Genomic DNA, 24,485 nt, shown 5'->3' with positions numbered 1-24,485 from the left:
CTAAAACAAAAAAAGAATTGATAAAAGATTCATTCCATTCCTTATATACTAAGAACATAAAATAATTCTGTGTGTGTGTGTGTGTGTGTGTGTGTGTGTGTGTGTGTGTGTGCACGCACGCGTGCACATGCTGGGAATTGAATCTAGGGTATTCTACCTCTGAGTTATAACCCCAGCACTACTTTACTATATAATTTTTTTATTTTGAAATAAAATCTCACTTAGTTGTAGATGGCCTCACTAAGTTGTTGAGGCTGGTGGAAAACCTGTAATCCTTCCGCCTTAGCCTTCCATATTCTGGAATTATATGAATGCATCACCACAACCAGCTGGAAATAATCTTAGTATATACACTTCGGTATTAGATAATCCATTATTATTGTTGTTTTAGATGAAAAAATTATTATTATGAGTGTGTGTGTGTGTGTGTGTGTGTGTGTGTTGTGTGCTAGTGTCTGTGAGGTTTTGGTTATAAAAGTAACAGATGTTTACAGTAATAGATATTCTCTACAAACATTTTATAAAACTCAGACAAACAAAAAAGACAATGGACTTATCTTTAATTTTGTTTATAAGATAATCACTACTTATATTGTGCTAAATTATATACCATTTATTTCTGTATTCATCTCTAATTTTCCTTTAGCTTACTTTTTACTAAAAGTAAATATATTAATATATTATGAATATTTCTCATGTTATTGGAATTATTATAAAATGATTTTAATAGCTAAATCCATTCTATTATGAGGCTTCTTTTTCTTTTCCAGATCCCTCCAGTTCTGACACAGAAGTTCTTTATTTATTTATAAAATACTTCATTATCACTTGCTACATGCCAGAAACTCTTCTAGTGCTGAGGATATACAGTCATCAAAACACAAGATTCATGCATCCTCTTGAAACTTTCATGAAGCAAGGCAGATAATAAAATGTTAAATAAAATTAATCAGTTCAATCTGAAAGCACTTACTTTGACTTTATAACCTTGAAAATTAATCATTAGGCCTTTTTAAAAGGTCTACCTTACTCTCCCATCTCTGGAATTGACTAAAGATCACACCAACTGTTCACAGGGGATTCAGATCCAGCCTAGACAGGAACCACAAATGCCTGTTATTTTCATATTTTTGCTAACAGGATGACCTTTAGGCACCTTGCTCAGTTGTAGTGTACAAGAATTTGTAAAATTAACCAAAAGTAGCCATTCCAAAGAAGACCAAAATGAACATGAGATGATAGGGTGTGAGGAGGTGGTGGGTTACTGAGGGTGTGGCATTGGAAATATATGTACTTACATAAATACATACATACATACATACATACATACATACGTAATCCCTCATTCTCTCCCTTTTTTTTTCTCTACTTTTGGCTGTCATGATGTGAAACCTATTACCCTCTGTCATACGTTCTGCTGCTTCCACCACCACCACTTTTGTTTTCTAATTGGGAACCAGCTGTATAGTCTAAAACCTCTGAAACCATGACCCTCAATAAATCTTCCTACCTCTAAGTTGTTTTTGTTGGGTATTTTAGCCACAGGAATAAGAAAACTGACTAAAACAAGTGTTTATCCAAAAGTAAATGTTCTTCTGGAAGGTTTCTGAATTAAGAAAGAATAATTTTGCAATTGTTCCATCTTATTTCCAATGGATCTCTTCAAAATAAATAAAATTGTAAATATTGCTGATAAAGGGCTGAAACCAGCAAGGCTTAGATTTGAGGATTAACACAAACTTCTTTTACTTTTTAATTAATAAAATAATTTGTTTTCAATTAATGAACAATATTTCTTAACACAAAGTCTGTAAAAATTTTAATATAAATATATGTGAGTTATCTAATTTATATTTTTCCATGTCAAATGAAACTCATTTTGTTTAAAAATATCTGAAATAACAATACTATCAGGAAGTTCTTAAGCATCAAATTAACTGTTGGTTGAAAGAAACTGGGATGGCTCACGATCCTATTTCTCTAATGCAAGAGAAACTAAAATATCAGTTTTGCAGAACATCAATTAAGGTTTCTTAAAATTGTTGGTATTACTTTTTAGTAATTTTAGTGTTTTAACCGAGACTGGTTCATAATCAGGTATTTGTTTAACTATTTTTGCCTGTGCATAACTAGCTAAATGGAGAAAATAGTAGGAAAAACCTTACTATGTGACTCAAAAATAGTTCCATTTTTAAAAAAATAACAAAAACAAAAACATGTAATTATTTATATTTTGGGAAGTCTGAAGATAGATAAACTTCCAAAAGTATAAACACCACTCTATTCCATACTGTCCTGGTTTTTATTACACTTGCATATTTCCAAAATGTGAGTTGCTTTTATATTTACTTCTTTTCTAGGAGATAAAAATAGACAGACTTATTGATTAGGAGTAGATGATTAAAATACCTGCAATTTTATTTGCAGGACCTGGAAGAGTAAAGTCAACAAAAAGTATTTTAAATTATATTGTTTTTCCCATTTTATCCAGCTTTTATCCTGATAGAATTTTTTTTTTACATTTGGTGATAATTAGAAATTTTTACCTTGAATATTGCTAATATCAGGGGAAAAACTGTATCTGATAAATAAACTTTTTATGCTAGTGATTCCCCTTTTGGTAGAAAATCACTAACATCGTTTCCTTATATAGTTTACTTAAATTAGTTTTCCTTTCTCTATAAAACTTTGTAATATTTGCCTCAAGGAAAATAATGAGAAGATTGGTACTGACACACAAGTATTAAGTTCTGGAGGAGGAAAGGATTCCTCTGACTGAGCAAGATATAATATAAATTATGAAAATAATGGCCATGATTATTTATCTATTTTATTTCCTTGTTACTTATACAATATAAATATCTTTGTTTTTATCTTAAATGGGGGAAAAAGTAATAGAGGTAATGGTTGTCCAACTGAAAAAGCCAGGTCCTCTATAGAAATTGGAGAAGTTTTATAGGTGAAGAATCTCATTGTCTCTCAAAGAAAAATCTTTAAATTCTGATCAATTTTCAAAGCAGATAAAAAAACATGTTTTTTCTGTTCTGCCATAAGTTCCTCATATCATTGTTACTTAGAGAATAAATGTTTCCCTATTGTAAATGTATCCCCATTTACATGTTCTAAATGTGGTTTCACAGCCTAGTATCTGTCAACAGATGAATTACAAAACTATAGTGTTTGCAGGCAGTGGATTTTTAACTCAGCCATAAAAAACAAAATTGTCATTTGCAGGAAATGGATGGAACTAGAGACTATTATGCAAAGTGAGATTAGTTGGTCTCAGAAAGTGAAGGGCCATATGTTTCCACTCATATGTGGAAGCTAGAAAAATCTGGGAAACAAAAGAGACTTCAGATAGGTGAAGGGAGGTAATAGAATAGTGGAATCTGACTTGGGGAGAGTGATGTAGAGGTGAAAGGTGAAACTTAATAAAGAAAATTGTTCAAATAATTCTATGTTCATATATTAAGTTATCAACACCAATTTCAATATTATATAGAGAGGAGGAGGGAGTAGTTTGGAATCCAGAGGGAAACACACCAAGTGTTATGTACATGTATATTTCTATCACTCTGAACCTTATTATGATGTATAACTACAATATACCAATTAAATAAATGCTGGCAAGGATGTGGAGAAATAGGAACTCTTCTATACTGTTGGTAGAATTGTAAATTAGTGCAGCCACTATGAAGATCAATGTGGATTCCTCAAAAAATTGGGAATGGATCCACCATATGTTCAAGCTATAACATTCCTGCATCTTTCCAAAAGGACTGATATCAGAACATTATAGTAATATATGCATATCTATGTCCATAGCAGCACAATTCACAACAGCCGAATTATGGAACCAACCTAGGTGTCCAGCAACATTTTAATTGATTACAAAATTATGGGAAATACACACAAGGACATTTTTATTCAGTAATAAAGAAAAATAAAATTATGTCATTTGCAGGAAAATGGAGGGATCTGGAGAGCATGATGTTAAGTAAGATTAGCCAGCCACAGAAAGTGAAGAGTCATGTGTTTTTTCTCATATGTGGAACCTAGGAGGTAATTGGTACACAAGAGCAACTTTAGATAATAGAAGAGAAACTTCAGTGGAGCCAGGGTGGGTGATATAAGGGTCGGGAGAGAGGGAGAATCAATGAAGGAATACTTCCATGGACATTGTTTATATATGTGAAAATACCATTGTCAATCTCAATACCCCATATGGGGAAGGGAGGAGTGAGGAGGGGACTTAGGAAAAGATCAATAAATGCTGTGTGCATAGATGCCGCTATCACTGTAAATTACAGTATGATGTGAAACCATAATGTACCAATATAAAATTTTTAAATATTTATTAAAATGTGGTTCCATTCAGTTTTTACTACTGCTTTAAGACTAGAACTTCATATTAATTTGGTTAATAAATACACAAGCCTAGCCATTACAGTAATTTTCACTAACCCTGTCATTTTTCATTATTTGTTTGAAGAATAACTCCAAGTACTTACTGGGTTGAGTACCACAGTGAAGAAAAGTTCACCTCCTTGAATACTCTTGTCCAGCTCTTTAGGGCCTCCTGGATATTCTTTGTAGAAAATCGTGTGAGTGAAAAGTCCACAGGTCTGTCTTGGAAGAACCTGAAGAAAAAAATGGCCCAGTAAGAAAGAAGTTTATTTCAAACATTTTCTTTGTTGAAACTTTGTTCTCATGAAAGATGATGTATATGCTGGTGTCACTATTCAACTCTAAATCAGGCCTGAAATATTCCTTCATGCTTTGGAAAAGAGAGTATGATAGTAGTACAGAATTAGTGAAAGAAGTTAAAGAAATATTTTAAAACTAAACTAGCTTTAATTTTAGCCACTTTTGTATTTTAAATCTCAATGTCAGTATTTTTATTATGAAGGCCAATGTATTTTAGCATATTAAAAATTAAAAGGCTTAAAATAAAACTATAAAATACTTGAATTGTGTATGCTACACTGTAATACTAGTAGGCTAAAAGAATAATACTGTATGCCAAATGCTACACATGCATTAGAAAATGAAGTCAATTATTAACTTCTTCGGAAATTATTATTTATTTATTTATTTATTTATTTATTTATTTATGTTACTGGGGACATTCAATTTTCAAGCTGCACCCCCAGCCCTATTTTTCCATTCTTTATTTTAGAAACAGGGTTTCACTGAGTTGCAAAGGACCTCACCAAGTAACAGGCTGCCTGCAAACCTCAATCCTCTCATCTCAGCCTCCTGAATGCTGGGATTACAAGCATGCGCCACTATGCCAGGCTGGAAATGATATTTTAAATTATAAAAAAAATTATAAAAAAAAATATGTGAATGCACATCACAGTATGGCTTCTATTTTGAAAGGACTACTTTACTAACTATCCAAAATTCTAGGTGTGGAGCTTGCTAATTCCAAAAGTAAGAAAGAGATTATCCATTTGTTTAAGCAATTATTAGAAAGTGTCATACACAAAATGACAAAGTGTCACTTCATGAAAGATATTCTTTTCAACCTTCCTATATGAAAGTCATTATTTCTTCAATTATACACTCTTGCTGATTAAAGCTTTTAAATTTTTAAATAAAATTTCCTGGTTTCATAAGAAGCAGAACTCTACAAGCTGGAAATATTTTGACAGCTACATTTCATATGATGACCTATGTTCACCACTTTATATTCTATATAAGGTGGCAGAAAACCCATGTAGATACTTTGGAAACTGTAAACTTTACAGCACCTTGCAAAGGCAGGCTTTCTACTCCTTGCCCTTGGTAAACAAATCTTCATTTGTACTGTCTTGATTTTTAAAGTGTGTTTAGTCTAGTAAGTATTTTCAAATATTACCTGCTTGGGAATTGCCATGTTTTGAAATCCTTCATGAATATACTAGTTATTTTATATTTTTATATTAAGTAAGTATTGTAAAACATTTTAATCTAGGTTTTAAAAAGTTTTCTCAGGAAACAGAATTCTCAGCTCACTTTGTATCTCATATTGCATAGTAAATCAGCTTAGGACTCCACATAGCCTATTTACTTTGACAAAATTGTAAAAGTTATAAACTTAGGAGTTATTTTATTTGAAATAGTTAAAATAACTTCAGTTTAAATCACAGAATATAGCCAGTCATGGTGGCGCATGCTTGTAATCCCTGCGCTTGGGAGGCGAAGACAGGAGGACCGCGCAGGTTCTCCAGTGATTAACATGTGGATTTGACTTGCTCTTATCTGAATTCTGGTTTTGTTATATTTTCTTTGTGATTCAGGTATATTATATCATCTCTCTCAACCTCAGTGCCCACTTCTGTTAAATGAAGTAATAGAAAAGTATTTATAACCAGGTGTGGTGGCACATGCCTGTAATCCCTGAGCTTGGGAGGTGGAGACAGGAGGATCACGCAGGTTTGAAGCCAGCCGCACTGGCTTAAGAGACCCTGTTTCCAAATTTAAAAAAAATATCAAAATAGGTCTGGGAGTGTAACCCGGAGGTAGAAGGGTTTCCAGGAACCCCAGTACCACCAAAAGGTAAAAGATAAATAAATAAATAAATAAATAAATAAATAAATAAATAAATAAATCACAGAATATTAGCTCTGATGATTTCAATGTTTTAAAACATTATACATTATCATAATGTTATGTGAAAAATCAACAACAAAATAACTAAAAGTATTCTAACTAAATTAAATATATTTTAACAACTCTTAAAATGTTATTTTCGAGAAATTAAAAGTTTATATGTTTCTTCATTTGTTTAACACATACTTACTTTAAACTCTATGTTAATTCATATGAATAAATGCAAAGATACATGTTTTCTACTCCTAAAGAACTTAAGATGTACCAGGCTAAGGAGAAATATCCAAAATTTAAATAATAAAATGCTCATACCTGATTAAATACCAGGTTAATTTTATTTTAAAAGTGTGTGACTCTGCAGAGTAATACCAGTACTTGGGAGGCTGAGGCTGGAGAGTTATAGGTTAAGGTGCAGGCTCAGTACTTACCATGGCCCTTAGGAACTTTGTGAGACCCTGTTTCAAAATAAAAACTAAAAAGTTCTGGGGATATAAGTCAGAGGTATAACACCTCTGGGTTCAATCTCCAGTATCAATCAAAAAAAAAAAAAGAACTAAAACAAAACAAGCAAACAAACAAAAACTTGTGTGTGACTCTAAATCACTTTTAGGATTCACCTTGATTATTCCACTTAGAAAAAATTATAGACTATGTACAGAGTTGTCCTTAGTCCCAGGCTCTACCCTACATCTCTGTGCAAAGGGCACTCTTGCTGAGAGTGTGAGCATGAAGCCTAGTAGAAGCAGTGAGGCAGAAAGGTTAAGTGGGTAACCAGGAGTGCCATGAGGGACGTGGCACATTGCCTTGTGCAAATACAGAGTGTCAAACTCACTCCCTGAAACAGCTCTCTGATGCTAGAAAAGGAATTATTGATGAAACTTAGATTTGAAAGTGGGGTCTTAATGTGACGTTCAAAATACAAAACTGAGCCAGCTGTGAGGGTGCATGTCTGTAATCCCAGTACTTGGGAGGCTGAGACAGGAGAATTGCAGATTCAAGGACAGCTCAGCAAGTAGTGAGACTCATCAACCTAGTGATACCCTGAATCAAAATAAAAATAAAAAATAGGTCTGTGGGTGTAGCTCAGAGTTAGAATGTCCCTGGGTTCAATTCCCAGTACCACACAACAGACAGAAAAGACAGACAGAGACAGACAGACAAAACTGAATTAGGGATAGCAGAATCAGTAGGTGGTATAAAGGAAAGAAAATGTGTTTTCTCTTAAGTCTTTTGTGTTTGATTTGTGAATGGATCGTTGAAGAAAAAAAAAGAAAGAAAAGTTTGCCTCTTAGGTCTGACCCTCAGTTTCTTTTTTTTTTTTCACAGTTTCTTCCAAGAAAGGCATATTGGCTCCTGTGTTCTCAATCTGTATCTCCATTTGGATGGCATCTAGCCCCACTTTCTCTCTCTTATTGTATAATCAAATGTTGGCTGACTATTTCTCATTTGGAAATTCACCCATAAGCTCATAAGCCAAAATAGAAGGTTTTCATGTAAAAGTGGAACTACAGGGATAATTCTATAAAAACAGGAAAATCAGCTAAAGATTCATGCCTTTATCATATGTGGGAAATTGTTCTAAGTCTAAAAAAAATTGGCTTAAGGATTTTTAGCTTCTTTTCTTGCTTGCTATGGCAGAAGACTGCCTTTCTTTTTTCTTTTTTTAATTTTTTTTCCGGGTCTGGGGACAGAACCCAGGGGCATTTGACCTCAGAGCTACACCCCCTGCACTATTTTTTTATTCTTTATTTTGAAACAGGGTCTCACTAAATTGCCGAGGGCCTCACTAAGTAGCTGAGGCCGTCCACGAAATGTGATCCTCCAGTCTCAGCGTCCCTAATGCTGGGATTACAAGCATGTGCCACCACACCTGGCTTAGAAGACTGCCTTTCTTGAGAGAACTGAAGACGACTTCAATGTTCCTTTGCTATCTAAGCTACTTCTTCCTGTTTTACTACACCTTTTGCTTGCTTTGCTTAAGGGTAGAAGACCACCTCAAGGAAGCTGAACAAAGCAACATCTGCTGCTTTAACAAAAACTGCTAGATAACAATTTATTTTCTACAGCATTCCTAGCCAATGCTCTACTCCTTAGCCAGAGATAATGAATGATTCCATGACCTTATTCTGCAAACCTATAGAAAAGGAAGAGCTGAGTTTTGCTTGAAAGTTTGGCACTCTTGTCTTCTTCACTCTCACCTCTTCAAGACCAGTAATAAAGTTTCAAGAGTATTTTGTCATTGTCTTATCTCATGCCCTGCTGGTACAGAGACTGGCAATCAGTCTCTTTAAAATGTTTTACAGCCGGGCGTGGTGGCGCACGCTTGTAATCCCCGCACTTGGGAGGAGGAGACAGGAGGATCGCGCAGGTTAGAAGCAGGCCTCGCTGGCTTAAGAGACCCTGTTTCCAAAAATAAAAATAGGTCTGGGAGTGTAGCCCGGACATAGAAGGGCTTCCAGGAACCCCAGTGTCACCAAAAATAATAAACAAACAAACAAACGAACAAATAAATAAAATGTTTTACAGAGAAAATGCTTATAGGTAAAATGTTTTCAGAGAAAGAAAATAAAAACATATCTCAAGGGACCTAAACTAGAAGATTTCCTGAGAGTATAGAAATAGAAACAAAAGATTATTTTAATAAAGTTTTTAGAGGTTTCATTTCACTGCCAAAAGACTGCCTGTGATTTTACAATGACAAAAGAGCATCGGATGCTTTTAAGTCATGGTATAAAACAGGCCTTTTAATCTTTCTCTGGTCAGAAGCCTGGCAGTTTGAGGGCCAGTAAATTCATTTTCAGTACAGAGGAAAAGCATATTGGAACAAAATGTGGTTATTATATCCCCATCTAGCATTCATCACTTTTTTTTTCTAGTGAGTTTTTTATTTTATTTTTATCAAGTGTAAAAACAGTTGTTGGTGCTCACTATTTTTTATTAGTACACTATAATCTTATTATGATGTGATATTATAGAGACAATGGCATGTGTTCACACAGTACTTGGTGCCTTCCCCTCACTGCTTCCCCTTTTCCCTCCCTTCCAATACTGAGTGTCCAGGTTAACAATGCCATATTCACATGTATACACATATTCAAATGTAGCTTTTCCATTAATGAAACTCAGCCTTCTTCCTCCCCTACATCTTCTTCCTGGCTTTGCTGAGGTTTATCCTCCATTATCTAGAGACCCTCATAACTTTCTTTTAATTGAAGTAAAAGGACAGGATGTGAGTTGATCCCAGTGTCATTATTCACTCCAATTATTGAAGACATCATAAAACTGTCCTAAAAGAAGCCAGCAACATCTCTGCTACAACAGAGACATCTGCTTCAACATACCAGTTTTAGAACTACAGTGGCATGACGCATGGAGCTCTTTGTGCTATTTTTTTTAAGGGTGTGAGTCTGAACTAGAAGACCCTTTCCTAGCTGCACTGAAACTTTCTTTGAATTTTTTCGAGTTGAAAGAAAAAAAAAAACAGATTTAATTACTTTAGATGAATCTTGCTAAGTATTAGGTATATTTTGATGGTAAACATTTTTCTCCAGTGTATATAAACAAAATAGCATGGGGGAGCTATGGACAGTCTTAGACAATGAACTGTAGTGATTTAATTAGCACTGTCAATTTTTTCTCTGTATTGTCATCTGTTAGTGATTACACAAGACTTCACATGTGGCTTCTTCAGACAAATAGTTATTTTTATCATGGTATAGTTAAGAAATAAAACAATGTTGTGTGACTGGCTAATAAATATGCAGCATGAAGAATATGAAGAGAGTTGGTTCTGGAATTATCTACTGAATAGCTTTCAGAAGAAATTATGGGTTCTAAAATATTTGCAATTTTATGCATTTTTTTTAGTACTGGCATATGGATTGCTTACCAGTAGTGTCACTAAAAAATAATAATAATAAGTTATATTTGAAGAATTGGAAAGAAATTTAATTAGAACATTTGTCACTTAGATACCACAAATATGCTTTCTACAGCATAGAGCTGTCCCTGGAGTTACTTTTTAATTTTCTGTTCTTCTTTTATTCCTTCTTCAAAAGAGGCATTTGAAGTTAGTTGTATTTTACTCATACCACAGGAAGCTCACCATGATGTTTTTGTGGATAAAGCCTTTCCGAAATCTAGCTGGTTTCAGATGTGGATATTCTTCAGTGCTGGTGATCTTAATGTTCCAAACCTTCTTCCAAGCCTCATAAAGCTGCACATGCACAGGGTAGACCCCTGAATGATGAGGGGCCACTGCATAGCCCATGTCAGTAGGAATTCCATGCTCCTAAGGACAAGCAAACAGGAATTAGAATATGGAAAGTTTCCTCTTGACTATATTTTTATTCTAATATTTTTTTCAAATGTAATATACATACATTTCTTAAATACATTTTTGCTTGGTAAAACTTAAGTGATAAATTTGTATTCTAGACTTCAAAAAGCCAGGTAAACTTTTCATCATTCTTGGTCTTGATACAACTAAGTTTGAGACAAATGAGTAGAGTAAATGGTACCTTGAACTCAAGCTCAGCACATCTTCATCACAGGCACTGTTTTGTTTATTGCTTACAATTTAATCACTTAAATGAAGACCAATTGCTACAAACATAATTCATCATACTTCAGAGAAAAAGACCAATATTTACTAAAAGAATAATGAACATCCCAAGCTTACTAGGCCTGGTGCCAGAATTTTATGTTGTCTACTGTAGAGTTTTCTACCAAGTGTTTCACATTCCTATTGGTCCCTCAGCTTGCAGGCCAGCAACACACAAAATTATATGTCTTAGAAGAATCACATACCTTTGATTGGATAATGTAAAATTCTATAAAGCAATTTTTATTGAATTAGAAACCCTCATGATGAAAATAGAAAGTGGTACAAGAACCAAGTATTCTGGAAAATAAGTTGATTTAAAGTTAAACTTTTAGCTGGGTGTGGTAGCGCACGCTTGTAATTCCCATGCTTGGGAAGCGGCAGAGACAGAAGGATCATGCACGTTCAAAGCTAGCCACGCTGGCATAAGAGACCCTGTTTCAAAAATATAAAATATGAGCCGGACGTGGTGGCACATGCTTGTAATCCCAGCATTCAGGAGGCTAAGACCGGAGGATCGTGGTTCATAGACAGCCTCAGCTACTTAGTGGGGCCCTCTGCAACTAGTGAGACCCAGTTTCAAAATAAAGAATAAAAAGTAGGGCAGGGGGTGTAGCTCAGAGGTCGAATGTCCCTGAGTTCTATCCCCAAACACGCAGAAAAAAAAAAAAATATATATATATATATATATATATGTATACGTGTGTGTGTGTTTGTGTGTGTGTGTGTGTGTATGTGTGTGTGTGTGTGTGTGTGTGTGTGTGTATTAGGTCTGGGAGTGTAGCCTGGAGGTAGAAGGGATTTTCAGGAACCCCAGTACCACATATATATATTATTTTTTTTCAAACTTTTATACATAGAATGAGTTCAGCTTAAAAAGAAAAAAACATTTCAAACACATACTTTCTCAATAAGACCCTAAAGACAAAAGAAACTAAAAGGTTGATAAACATTATTTGGGATTGCATTAAAATGAAGAGCTTCTGTAAAGCAAAGAAAGCCATCAAGAACCTCAACAGAGAGCCTACAGAATGGGAGAAATATTTTTGCCAACTATTCCTCTATAAGTAGACTAATATTTAGAATATACAGAAAGATCAAGAAACTAGCAGCTAAGAAAAATAACTCAATTAAAAATGGTCAAGTAAACTAATAGACACTTCACAAAAGTATAAATCAAATGGCCAATGAAAACATTAAAAATTCTCAACATTGGCCGGGTGTGGTGGTGCACACTTGTAATCCCCACGCTTGGGAGGCAGACAGGAGAATCACGCAGGTTCGAAGCCAGCCACACGCGCTGGATTAGGAGACCCTGTTTCCAAATAAAAATGTAAAAAATAGGTCTGGGAGTGTAGCTCGGAGGTAGAAGGGCTTCCAGGAACCCCAGTACCACAAAAAAAAAAAAAAAAAAATCTCAATAGGAATCAGAGAAATGCAAATCAAAACTACCCTGAGATTTCAGAGACTTCGCCTAACTCCAACTAGAATGGCAATCATTCAAAACTCAACAAATGCAAGCAAGGATGAAGCAAGGGGAAGTGGTACCCCAAATACATTGTTGGTTGGACTGCAAATTAGGGAAACTACTTTGTAAAACAGTATGGAGGATCTTCAGAAGAATGGGAACAAATCTAACATATAATCCAGTAATACCACTTCTGGGTATCTACTTAAAATAATGGAAACCAAACTACCAAACTAATGTATGCATATCTATGTTCATAACTGAACTATTCACAGTTGCAAAACTATGGAATCAGCCAAGTTGTATGGATAGATCATTATGCTAAGTGAGATTAGTCAGTCACAAAAAGTAAGAAATCAGATGATCTCCCTAATATGTGGAAGGTAGGGAGATAAAGGGTCATAGGAAAAACTCTAGTAAAGGAAGGAGAAACCATAGATCAGCAAATCAGGTGACTTAAGTAAGAGGGAAGGAGGAGAAAAATTTCCTAATGTACATGATGTGCATTCATAAACATATCAAAGTCTATCACTAAGCCAAACATGAGAAGGAGGTAGATGGAGGGATTGAGATGTATACATATATGCTTCTACCATCTTGTACCCCATTAAGATGTATGACTACAATGTATCAATAAAAATTTTAAAACAAACACACACATACTGTGCTCATAATAACTAGTTAGGTGTCACAGTGCTTCTTATCCAGTTGGTCAATTCCCAAAATAAATCTCTGTGAAATTTTGACTATTTTGGAGGGATCTTGAGGTAACTTTGTATAACTGTAATTGCTCTTCACTAGAGGTAGGCCATGGTATCAGCAACCCTGATACACTGCTTTTTGGCATATGAGAAAACTGCACAGATACAAATATAAAACCTGTCTTCTAGAAAAAAAATACCAATGGCCTCAGAAGTTCACATATATTATTTTTTCTTCTGAATGAATTGTTTTTATTTTTCAGCTTCTTGGTAGTCTTCAAGGTCTCCATTTAAAAGATTTCCTCTGAATTAGTCATGGCTTTCTTCATGCCAACCAATAATTTCCTATATCCAGAACCATGGTATCAGGCTATTAAATGGGTTGAATTGTAGAAACTTGCTACAAAGAGATATGTAAAGAGTCAAGGAAATATTACTAGCTTTGTTTTTTCAGCCAAAATAATTACAAAAAGAGAAACACATGAAGCATCTGAACAGAGGAGAAATGATTTTCCATTGCTTATTACATACTCAAATTCTTTCATGTGGTATAAAAGAACTATATTATGGTATGAGACTATAATGTACCAATAAAAGTAAATAAATTCCACTCAAAAAATTGGGTCCCAACATATCAACATAGTAAAATCTATTAGCATTCGTTCCATCCCAAATTCTCATATTTCCTTCATGTCTTTCATATATACAGCATGCACTATCCCCTATATTGTTTTCCCTTTTCTTATTTTATAAAATCTGTTCTTTATTCAAAGCTCAGTCCCCTGTATTTCAGGATGCCAGAATTGAGAATCAACACATTTTTGCTGTGAGAAAGCGAATGAGTATTATTAGAGGCAGAGTGGATCATGCTTGTTTACTGAAAGATTGGAGGGAAATGCTGATGTTCTTCATTTTATCTGTAACCTCTTCAGAAGCTCCCACACTTATTCAATTATTATTAGATCACTTAGAACTCCACTATAATGGAAGTGACATATATCATAGCTTTTGATTTTGCTGTCTTTTAAAAACTGAAACTAAGCAATTTCAACTCGAAATCATATATCAATGCATAATTCAAGTTGGAAAAGGGCAACAAATTATTAATCTAATATGGCCTAAGAATAAGTGCAGTGATGAGGACCAGATGGAAAGAAAAGTATTTTAATCATATTTCAAAAGAAAAGAATAGTTACAAGTTCATATTTTGAAGAGAATAAGAGGAAGAACAAGAAAAATTTACAATAACTGAAGATATTTTATAAAATTCAAATATTGGCAGATCTACTAAAAATGTATGTTGAGGAAGGCAAATGAGGATTGTGGAAGAATGCAGTGGCCACAACTGTGACCAAAGCGGCAACAACTGACAGTGGCTGAACATGTACTCCTCTGAGAAATTCCAGAAGACAGATTTTGGTTTAATATCTAATTGGGACAACATACAGAGACATTTCCAGCCATGACTTTCTATGTAAAATTAAAAAAATAAGAGACGGACCAAGATGGCGGCAGTGGCAGTGGCCAGTATTTGGAAAAGGCAGACAGATCCAATCCAATATGCCTTGAACTGTTGGATAAATCTCCCTGAAAATAGACTTCTCCTGTCACACATGCTCAGGAATTCTGGACAATATCATATGTAAGAAAAATGCTCAGGAGGAGAACCAGAATGGCAGTGGTGGTGGCCAGTATTCTGGAGAGGCAGAGAGATTCAATCCAATCCACCCTGAATTTTTGAAGAAATCTCCCCGAAAGTAGACTAAACCTCACCCACATGCTCAGGAACTCTGGACAACATACTAAGTAAGAAAGAGGTTTGAGGTGTGTCAGAGGGAGGCCCACATAGCCGGGTCAGTGGTGCACCATGGGGGCCAGGGTGCACTTGAAGCAGCAGAACCCATTCTCTGTTGTGAAGGGGCAGGCCTCCACTCTTGGTCAGGAAATAAAACCCATTCCTGCTAAGTACTCAGGCCCCCAACTTCTGCAAAAGACACATACTGTTTTCTTTTATTAAAACATATTGAAGAGGGAGGAAGATGATGGTAGCTGCGGTCACAATGGCAAAATAGACCATGCATCTCTGAGAAACCCTGGAAAACATATTTTGGTTTAAATACCTGATTAGGACAACATAGGAAGACATTTCTAATCATGACTTCCTATCTGATATATAGGAGAGAGAGTGAAAAATGGCAGAATTAGAGGGAAGATGGCAGTGTGGCACCTGCCACTGTTAGAAAAGTGATTTTTTGAGGGGCATCCCAAAATAAATCAGAAAGTAGACTGCTTCTGCTGCATATTCACAGGAATTCTTAACAAAATACTGTAGGAGAAACCAAGAAGACAGCAGCAGTGGCCAGTATTCGGGAGAGGAAGACAGATCCAATCCTATCCACATTGAATTTTTGAAGAAATCTCCCTGAGAGTAGACTGCTCATGCTTCACATGCTCTAAAATTCTGCACAACATACTATGTAAGAAAAATGTCCAAAGTAAGTCAGAGGGAGTACCAGGTGTCCCGGGAGACCTCAGTGCCCATAATTGTCATGCTCCTCTGCACTGCACTGGAGGCGGAGGTGTGCTTGGAGCAGCAGATTCTTTTCTCTGTGGTGAAGCTTTGAGCCTCTGCTTTTGGTGGGGAGATAAAATTCATTGCTGCTAGGGATTCGTGCTTGCAGCTTCTACAAATGACATATACTGTTTTCTCCTACTAAATAAATGAATAAATATGGAAGAAAAAATGGGAACCTCTGTAGATGTCCTGACTTCAGTGGCATGGACCAGAGCCTGCCATGAGGTGAGGCCAGGTCTGGAGCCAGCGAAGATGGGCCCTGAGCCTGCCACATGGCAAGGCGGGGACTGGAGCCAGCAAGGCCAGGCTTGGAGCCTGCCCCATGGCAAGGCTGGTTCTGGGTCATTTCAATAGACTCTGAAAAAGCATTTGATAAAATTCAACATTCATTTATGATAGAGGCACTGCAGAAAATTGGAATAGAAGGAACATACCCCAACATCATAAAGGCAATCTATAATAAGCCCACAGCCAAAATCATATTAAATAGGGAAACATTTCAAGATTCCCCTCAAAAACAGGAACAAGACATGGATGTCCATTACCACCCATTCTATTCAATATAGTACTTGAGACTCTAGGCAGAACAATAAGCAAGAAAAGAAAATCAAAAAAATAAAAAGAGGAAAAGAGGAACTTGAACTTTTAGCATTTGCAGATGACATGATACAATACAAACTCAACCAAAATGCTTATAGAACTAATCAACAAATTCAGCAAAGTGTCTGGATACAAAATCAATCTTAAAAAATCAGAAGCTTCTCAGTAGCCCATGGAACATTCTCCAAAATAGATGACATCCTGGGCCACAAAGCAAGCACCAGCAAATTCAAAAAATGTAATATAATTCCTTGCATCTTTTTAGACCATAATAGAATGAAAGTAGAAATCAACAACAGGAAACCCAATAGAAACTATTTAAATGCATGGAGATTGAATGATACACTATTGAACAACCAGTTGGAAAGATCAGAAACTGGAAGAGAAATAAAGACATTTCTGGAATTAAATGAAAATAGAGAAACAACTTACCAAAATATATGGAAAACTTTGAATGCAGTGTTAAGAAGAAAGTTCATAGCACTGAGTACCCACATAAGAAGAACAGAGAGTCACCAAGTAAAAAACCTAATGACACAACTCAAGAACCTAGGAAGAATGCAAGAGTCTAATCCCAAAGCCAGCAGAAGGCAAGAAATTATTAAAATCAGAGCAGAAATAAATGAAGCAGAGAACAAAAAACAATTCAAAGAATCAACAAAACAAAGCTGGTTTTTTGAAAATATTAATAGAATTGGCAAACCCCTGGCCAACATAACCAAAAGAATGAGAATCAACTCAAATTATTAAAATCAAAAGTAAAAAAAAAGAGGCAGCACTACAGACAGTGGGGAAATTCAAAAGATTATGAGAGCGTATTTTGAGAATTTATACTCCAATAGACTAAAAAACATGGAAGAAATCAATAGATTTTGAAGCACATATAACCTACTTAAACTTAACCAAGAGAATGTAGAAAGCCCAAACAAAACAATAGCAAGTAATGAAATAGAAACAGCAATAAAAATTCTTCCATCACAGAAAAGCCTAGGCCCTGATGGGTTTCCAGCTGAATTCTACAAAACTTTCAGCAAAGAACTACTACCAGTACTTCACAACTTGTCCTGGGAAATTGAAAGAGATGGAATTATCCCAAGTTCCTTCTATGAATCCAGTATCACATTAATCCCCAAACCAAATAAAGATACCTCAAAAAAATCAAATTACAGACTGATATTTTTTTAATTTTTTATTGGTGCGTTTTGTTCATACATTATATCGGGGTAAAAACTTGGACATACATGTACACATCACCAATTTAACCCCTACCCAATTCCAACCCCATTTCCTCCCAATCCATCATTCCCTTGCTTGGCTTACTGGTAGACTTTGATATGTTTAAGTACAATGTGTATTTTAGAGAATTTCCTTCTTCTCCTCTCCCATCCCCTCATTTAGGTTGTCTTGTTTGCTCCTCTATAGGATTTCCTTTTTCATCTAGAGTTCTTCCTATGACCCATTTCTCCTTAGCTTTCACATATTAGGAAAAGCATCTGATTTCTTATTTTTTGTAATGACTAGTCTCACTTAGCATAAGGTCCTCCAGTTCCATCCATTTCCCTGAAAATGATGTAATCTAGTTTTTTAATAATGGCTGAGTAAATTCCATTGTGTACATATCCCATGGATTTGTGGTCCATTGATCTATTGATGGACATCTTGGCTGGTTCCATAGTTTGGCTATGGTGAATTGTGCAGCTATGAACATAGATACACATGCATTATTTTGGTTTCTTTTCTTTTGGGTAGATACCCAGAAGTGGTATTTCTGGATCAAATGATATATTTGTTCCCATTCTTCTGAGGATTCTCCATACTGTTTCCCAAAGTGGTTGCACTAATTTTCAACCCACCAAGGATATTTTAGAGTTCTCACATCAAAACTACCCTGAGATTTCCCCTACTCCAACTAGAATGGCAATCATTCAAAATAGAGACCAATATTCTTAATGAACATAGATGCAAAAATTCTAAACAAAATACTAGCTATATGCATTCAAAATTATATAAAAAAATGTACACCAAGAACAAGTTGGTTTCATCCCAGCAAAGCAAGGCTGGTTCAACATACATAAATCAATACACATTATTCAAAACATAAATAGAACTGAAAACAAAAACCACATGATTATATCAATAGATGCTATAAAGGCATTTGACAAAATCCAACAACCATTTATGTTAAAAACCTTGCAGAAAATTGGAATAGAAGGAACATATTTCAACATAATTAAGGCAATATATGTCAAACGACAAAACAACATCAGATTGAATGGGGAAAACCTTCAAGAATTCCCTTTAAAATCAAGAACAAGGATGCCTACTATCACCACTCCTTTTCAATATAGTCCTCAAGACTCTTGCCACAGCAATAAGACAAAAGAAGGAAATCAAAAGAATTCAAATAAAAAGAGAGGAATTAAAACTATCCTTATTTGCAGATGACATGATTCTTTATCTAGAAGATCCAGAGAACTCAACCAAAAGACTTCTGGATCTGATTAACCAATTCAGGAAAGTTGCAGGGTACAAAATCAACCCAAAGAAATCAGTTGATTTTCTTTATCCCAACAAAGAATCCACAAAAAAAAAGAAAGAAAGAAAACAATTCCATTTACTATAACCTCAAAATCAATAAAATAACTGGGGTAAACCTAACCAAATATATAAAAGACCTCTACAGAGAGAAGTAGCAAACATTAAAGAAAGAAATTGAAGAAGACCTTGGAAGATGGAAAGATCCCCCATGCTCATTGATAGGCAGTAAAATATCATCAAAATCCCATTCTGCCAAAAGTTATCTATAGATTTAATGCAATTTCCATTAAAATACCAACAATATTCTGCATAGACCTAGAAAAATCAGTTATGAATTTCATATAGAGAAAGAAAAGACCCAGAATAGCCAAAGCAAATCTCAGCAACAAGAACCATGCAGTAGGCATCACAATCCCGGACTTCAAATTATACTATAGAGGAATAGTAGTAAAAATATCATGGTATTGGCACAGCAACAGGTATACTGACCAGTGGAACAGAATCGAAGATACAGAAACAAATCCACACACCTATAGTCAACTGATCTTTGACAAAGGGGCCAAACTCATATGCTGGAGAAAAGACAGCCTTTTCAACAAATGATGCTCAGAGAACTGGCTATCCATTGTAAAAAGATGGAAATAAATCCTTACTTTTACACCATGCACAGGAATCAACTTGAGATGGATGAAAGACTTAGGAATTAGACCAGAGTCTGTGAAGTTATAAGAGGAGGACATAGGATCAACATTCCAGCATATAGGCACAGGCAGTAACTTTCTCAACAAGACCTCCAAAGCGCAGGAAATTAAAGCAACAATTAACAAGTGGGATGCTATCGAACTAAAAGTTTCTTCTCATCAAAAGAAACCACCAAGAACCTAAAGAGAAAGCCTACAGATGGGAGATCTTTACCAGCTACCACTCTGATAGAGGGCTAATATCCAGAATATCCAAAGAGCTCAAAAGACTCCACACTAGCAAAACAAATAACCCAATCAAGAAATGGGTAACTAAACTGAATAGATACTTCACAAAAGAAGAGACATAAATGGCCAATAAATACATTAAAAGATGTTCAGCATCATTATCTATCAAGGAGTTGTAAATCAAAACTACGCTCAGATTCCATATAACCCCAATCAGAATGTCAAGCATAAAGAAATCAAATAACAACAAATGTTGGCAAGGTTGTTTTACACTGTGGGAGTGCAAACTAGTTCAGCTGCTATGGAGATCAGTTTGGAGATTCTTTAGAAAACTGGGAATAGATCCACCACATTTCAGGCTATACCACACCTAGATATCTTTCTAAAGGGGTTGAAATCAGAGAACTACAGTAACATATGCATAACCATGTTCATGGCAGCACATTTTGTAATAGCCAAAATATGGAACCAACCTAGGTCTCTATCAACAGATGAATGTATTGCAAAATTATGGGAAATACACGCAATGGGATTCTATTCAGCTATAAAAACAAAATCATAGCATTCACAAGAAGATAGAATGATCTGAAGAACATTATGTTAAGGAGATTAGTCAAGCACATAAAGATAAAAAACATATGTTTTCTCTAATATGCCCAAACTAGGAAGTAGTGGGGATACCAAAGGGACTCCAGATAATAGAGGGGAAATTTCAGCAAAGCTAGAATAGAAGGATGGGAGAGGAAGAAGCCTGAGGTTGATTAATGGAGGAAGTACATCCAAATATGTGTAAAAGTATGAATATAGCATGGTTAACCTGGACAATCATTGTTGAGAGGGAGGGAAGTGGAAGTGGGGGTGGGGAGAGGGCACCAAGCACAGTATAAATGTATACCATTTTCAATATGCTTCACATATAAATTAAATAAAATATGAAAAAAGATTAGAAGCTTTTCTATTCACCAATCACAAATCCACTGAAAAAGAAATCCAGAAAGCACTTCCTTTCAGGAATTTCTACACACACACACACACACACACACACACACACACACACACCCAAAAAATACTTAAGAAAAATGTAGCCAAGGATGTAAAAGACCTCTAAAAGAAAATTATGAAACATTGATAAAATAAATCAAAGAAGATACTAAAATATGAAAAATCTTCCATGTTCCTTGACAGGCAGAATAAATATCATCAAAATGGCCATACTTCCAAAAGTGATCTACAGATTCAACATAATGCCCACTAAATTACCAAGATCATTCCTCAAAGATACAGAAAAATCAGTTATTATGTTCATTTGGAACAACATAAAAACCCAGAAAAGCAAAGTATTTATCAGCAACAAAAATCATGCAGGAGAAACCACAATGCCTGACCTTAAACTACACTACAAAGCCACTGTCAATTAAACAGCATGGAACTGGCACAAAAACAGATACATATGCTAATGGAGAAGAATATGAGACTCAAAAAAATTTACATGCTTGCAGCCAATTGATTTTTGACAAGGGAATAAAAAAAATATACACTGGAAAAAAGATATCCTGTTCAACAAATGGTGATGGCAAACTAGTTAACAATATGCAGAAAAATGGCACTAAATCCCACTTTCTCACCCTACACAAGTCAATTCAAGATGGATCAAAGACTTGGAAATTATACCAGAGAACTTGAAGCTCCTTGAAGAGGGCATAGGTCCAAAACTGCAACACACAGGCACAGCATTATAAAATTTCTAAGAAAAAATTGTTTTTCTAAGGTAAAACTGATGGTCCATACATACATTTTAGCTTATGAGGGCTTCTGGTGCCTCTAACACTGGGAAAGGTACCTGGTGGCAGCTGCTGCTACTGAGAAAAAGCAGGGACTAATGGCTAGAAGTTCATAGATATAAAGTCATTGTTCAGAGGCAACTGAACAAAACCTGCCCAAACTGGGCAAGGCACCATTAACATCAAGGCTAGAGAATTAAGATTTGGTACTGAATACTAAGATTGCTAAATATTAGAATAATTCCTGTCATAAATTATGACATTTCTGGTATGATATTTTAAAATAAAAAATCTTAGGCAGACATGGTGGTACACATTTGTAATCCCAAAATTTGGGAGGCTGAGGCAAGAAGATCGGGGTTCACAGAAAGCCTCAGCTACTTAGTCAGGCCCTTTGGAACTCGGTGAGATCCTGTTTCAAAAAAATAAAAATAAAAATTAGGGCTGGGGGTGTATCTTGGAGGTAGAATGCCCCTGGGTTTCATCACCAGAGCTGCAATAAATAAATAAATAAATAAATAAATAAATAAATAAATAAATAAATATTCTTTTTAAAAATAATTTTTATTGGTGCTTGTCGTTATACATCTTAATGCAGTACAAGATGGTAGAAGTATACATGCACATATCGCTCACTTATACCTCAAATATATATACATATATTTTTTAATTTATTTTTTCATTGGTGTGTTTTATTCATACATCATGATTGGGTAAAAAACTTGTGTAGGCATAAATGCACACATCACCCAGCCAGCTCCCACCCAGTTCCCAACTCCCTCCCTCTCTATCTCTCTCTCCCGGTTTAGTGGTTGACTTCAATATGAATAAGTGCATCATGTTCTTTAAAGTGTTTCCCTCTCACCACCTCTCATCCCCACAGTTTGGTTGTCTTATTTGCTCCTCTATAGGATCTCTTTTTTCACCTGGAGTTCTTCCTATGACCCCATTCACCCTAGCTTTCACATATTAGGGAAAGCATCTGATTCCTTACTTTTTGTGACTGACTAATCTCACTTAGCATAATGTCCTTAAGATCCATCCATTTCCCTGAAAATACTGCAATTGTATTTTTTTATGGCTGAGTAAAATTACATTGTGTACATATCCCACAGTTTTGTAATCCATTCATTTGTTGATGGACATCTTGTCTGGTTCTATAGTTTGCCAATGATAAAATTAAGTTTTGTAAATCAATTTCTAATGTTTAGATTTAATATTCTATGTTTCTTTGTCATAATCTGTGTTTTTGGAAATAACTTTAAATTCAGATATTAATTAGAAATGTATATATTTAATCTATATTTAATTTTAAATTAACTTGTACAGCTGGGTGTGGTGGCAAATGCTTGTAATCCCGGCGCTTGGGAGGCAGAGACAGGAAGATTGTGCTGGTTCAGAGCCAGCCTCACTGGCTTAAGAGACCCTGTTTCCAAATAAAAAATATAAAATAGGTCTGGGAGTGTATCCCGGAGGTAGAAGGGCTTCCAGAAACCCCAGTACCACAAAAAAAATAAAATAAAATAAAATAAATAAATAAAATAAAATAAATTAACTTGTACATTTTATTTCCACATATTTTAGGAAGTAATAGCTTTCTTAAAAGGAATAAGTACATTTATAAAAATATAGTTGATATTTATAAATTTGTCCATTAAGTATCTCTCTAGTTTTCTTATAGTTCTCACTGTTTTATAATGTAAATGACTGTCTGCTTGCTGTTATGTAAAAAACCTGCTGTAATGATAATAAATTTGTTTTAAAATTATTTCATAATGTGTTTTTATAAGGGATTTGGTTTAAGGTTTAAAAATCATCCTTTTTTTTTTTAAGTTGTCCTATTAATGAAAAATTTGTTTGGTCTTCCTCATTCCTGGTTCCTGGGAGATAATCCTTAAATCCTTAAAATTTCCCAAGTAAAAGGAGTATCTCTGCTAGTCATGATAGGCTGCTGAGACAAAGTGTTTATACTATGATTTAGGATGAGATTTGGCTATGTCAGAAATACCAAACATGTGATTATAAAGAGTTGGGGCTATAAGACAGTAGCTTGACATTTAGAAGGAGAGGAGAACTGAAAATTGAGTTTAGTCACATTGTTAATGACTCAGTTATGTCCATGTACTGACTTAACTGAAACTCTGGAATTTCAGGCTTAGGTGAGGGCTTCACTGTGGGTGATATTCTTCTTGATCCAGAAACCTCAGTTAGGAGTGTTCTCTTTCATACAGTTGAATAACTAAGAAAACAGAAGTAAAATAATAAAAGCAACAGTCTTTAGATAAAGGTATTAAGGTACTAATAATGACATCTTGTTAAGTAGAATGAGATTAAAGTAATTCACAAAAGAGAAATGTGAACTTGTCAATCTTAAGTTACTTATCTCTAAAAAGAAAGTGTATAGTGTTTCACAATATAGAAAGAAACTAATCTTCTTTTTTCCATACTAAAGATAGCTAAGCCTGGCAATGAAATTATGACTGTACTGGAATCCTGCAGAGAGCATCCCAGTCCCATGGAGTAACACAGAGTTAGAAGAAGCCCAGGGCTTAATGTCAGTTCTTCAGAACTCCTCTTCACTGATCATGGGGCTTTAGGCAGGTTATGTAACTCCACCATGTCTCAACTCTCTCACAAATTAGAGGCACTATAAAACTCTTTCAAAGAGTTTTAGAGAATGAAATATATAATAT

At 35.1% G+C, this 24,485-nt stretch overlaps 1 protein-coding gene across 1 annotated transcript in view; it reads right to left on the bottom strand.

Moving 5' to 3' along the window:
• The window catches only part of LOC308263899 (bifunctional heparan sulfate N-deacetylase/N-sulfotransferase 3), a gene marked incomplete at its 3' end in the record, with an annotated part of 209,860 nt that overhangs the window by 97,410 nt on the left and 87,965 nt on the right, over positions 1 to 24,485 (bottom strand). The window contains exons 4-5 of the mRNA XM_080697030.1: positions 10,703 to 10,888; positions 4,512 to 4,640 (exon numbers count right to left, since the gene is read on the bottom strand). Coding sequence (XP_080553156.1) covers positions 4,512 to 4,640; positions 10,703 to 10,888 — 315 coding nt within the window. The remainder of the gene's footprint in view (positions 1 to 4,511; positions 4,641 to 10,702; positions 10,889 to 24,485) is intronic.

This window comes from Muscardinus avellanarius (genome assembly GCF_963383645.1).
Source record: "Muscardinus avellanarius genome assembly, chromosome: 6".
In the NCBI taxonomy this organism is placed as follows: domain Eukaryota; kingdom Metazoa; phylum Chordata; class Mammalia; order Rodentia; family Gliridae; genus Muscardinus; species Muscardinus avellanarius.
Note: the sequence above shows the minus strand (reverse complement) of the source record. Positions and strands in the feature narration are given on the sequence as shown.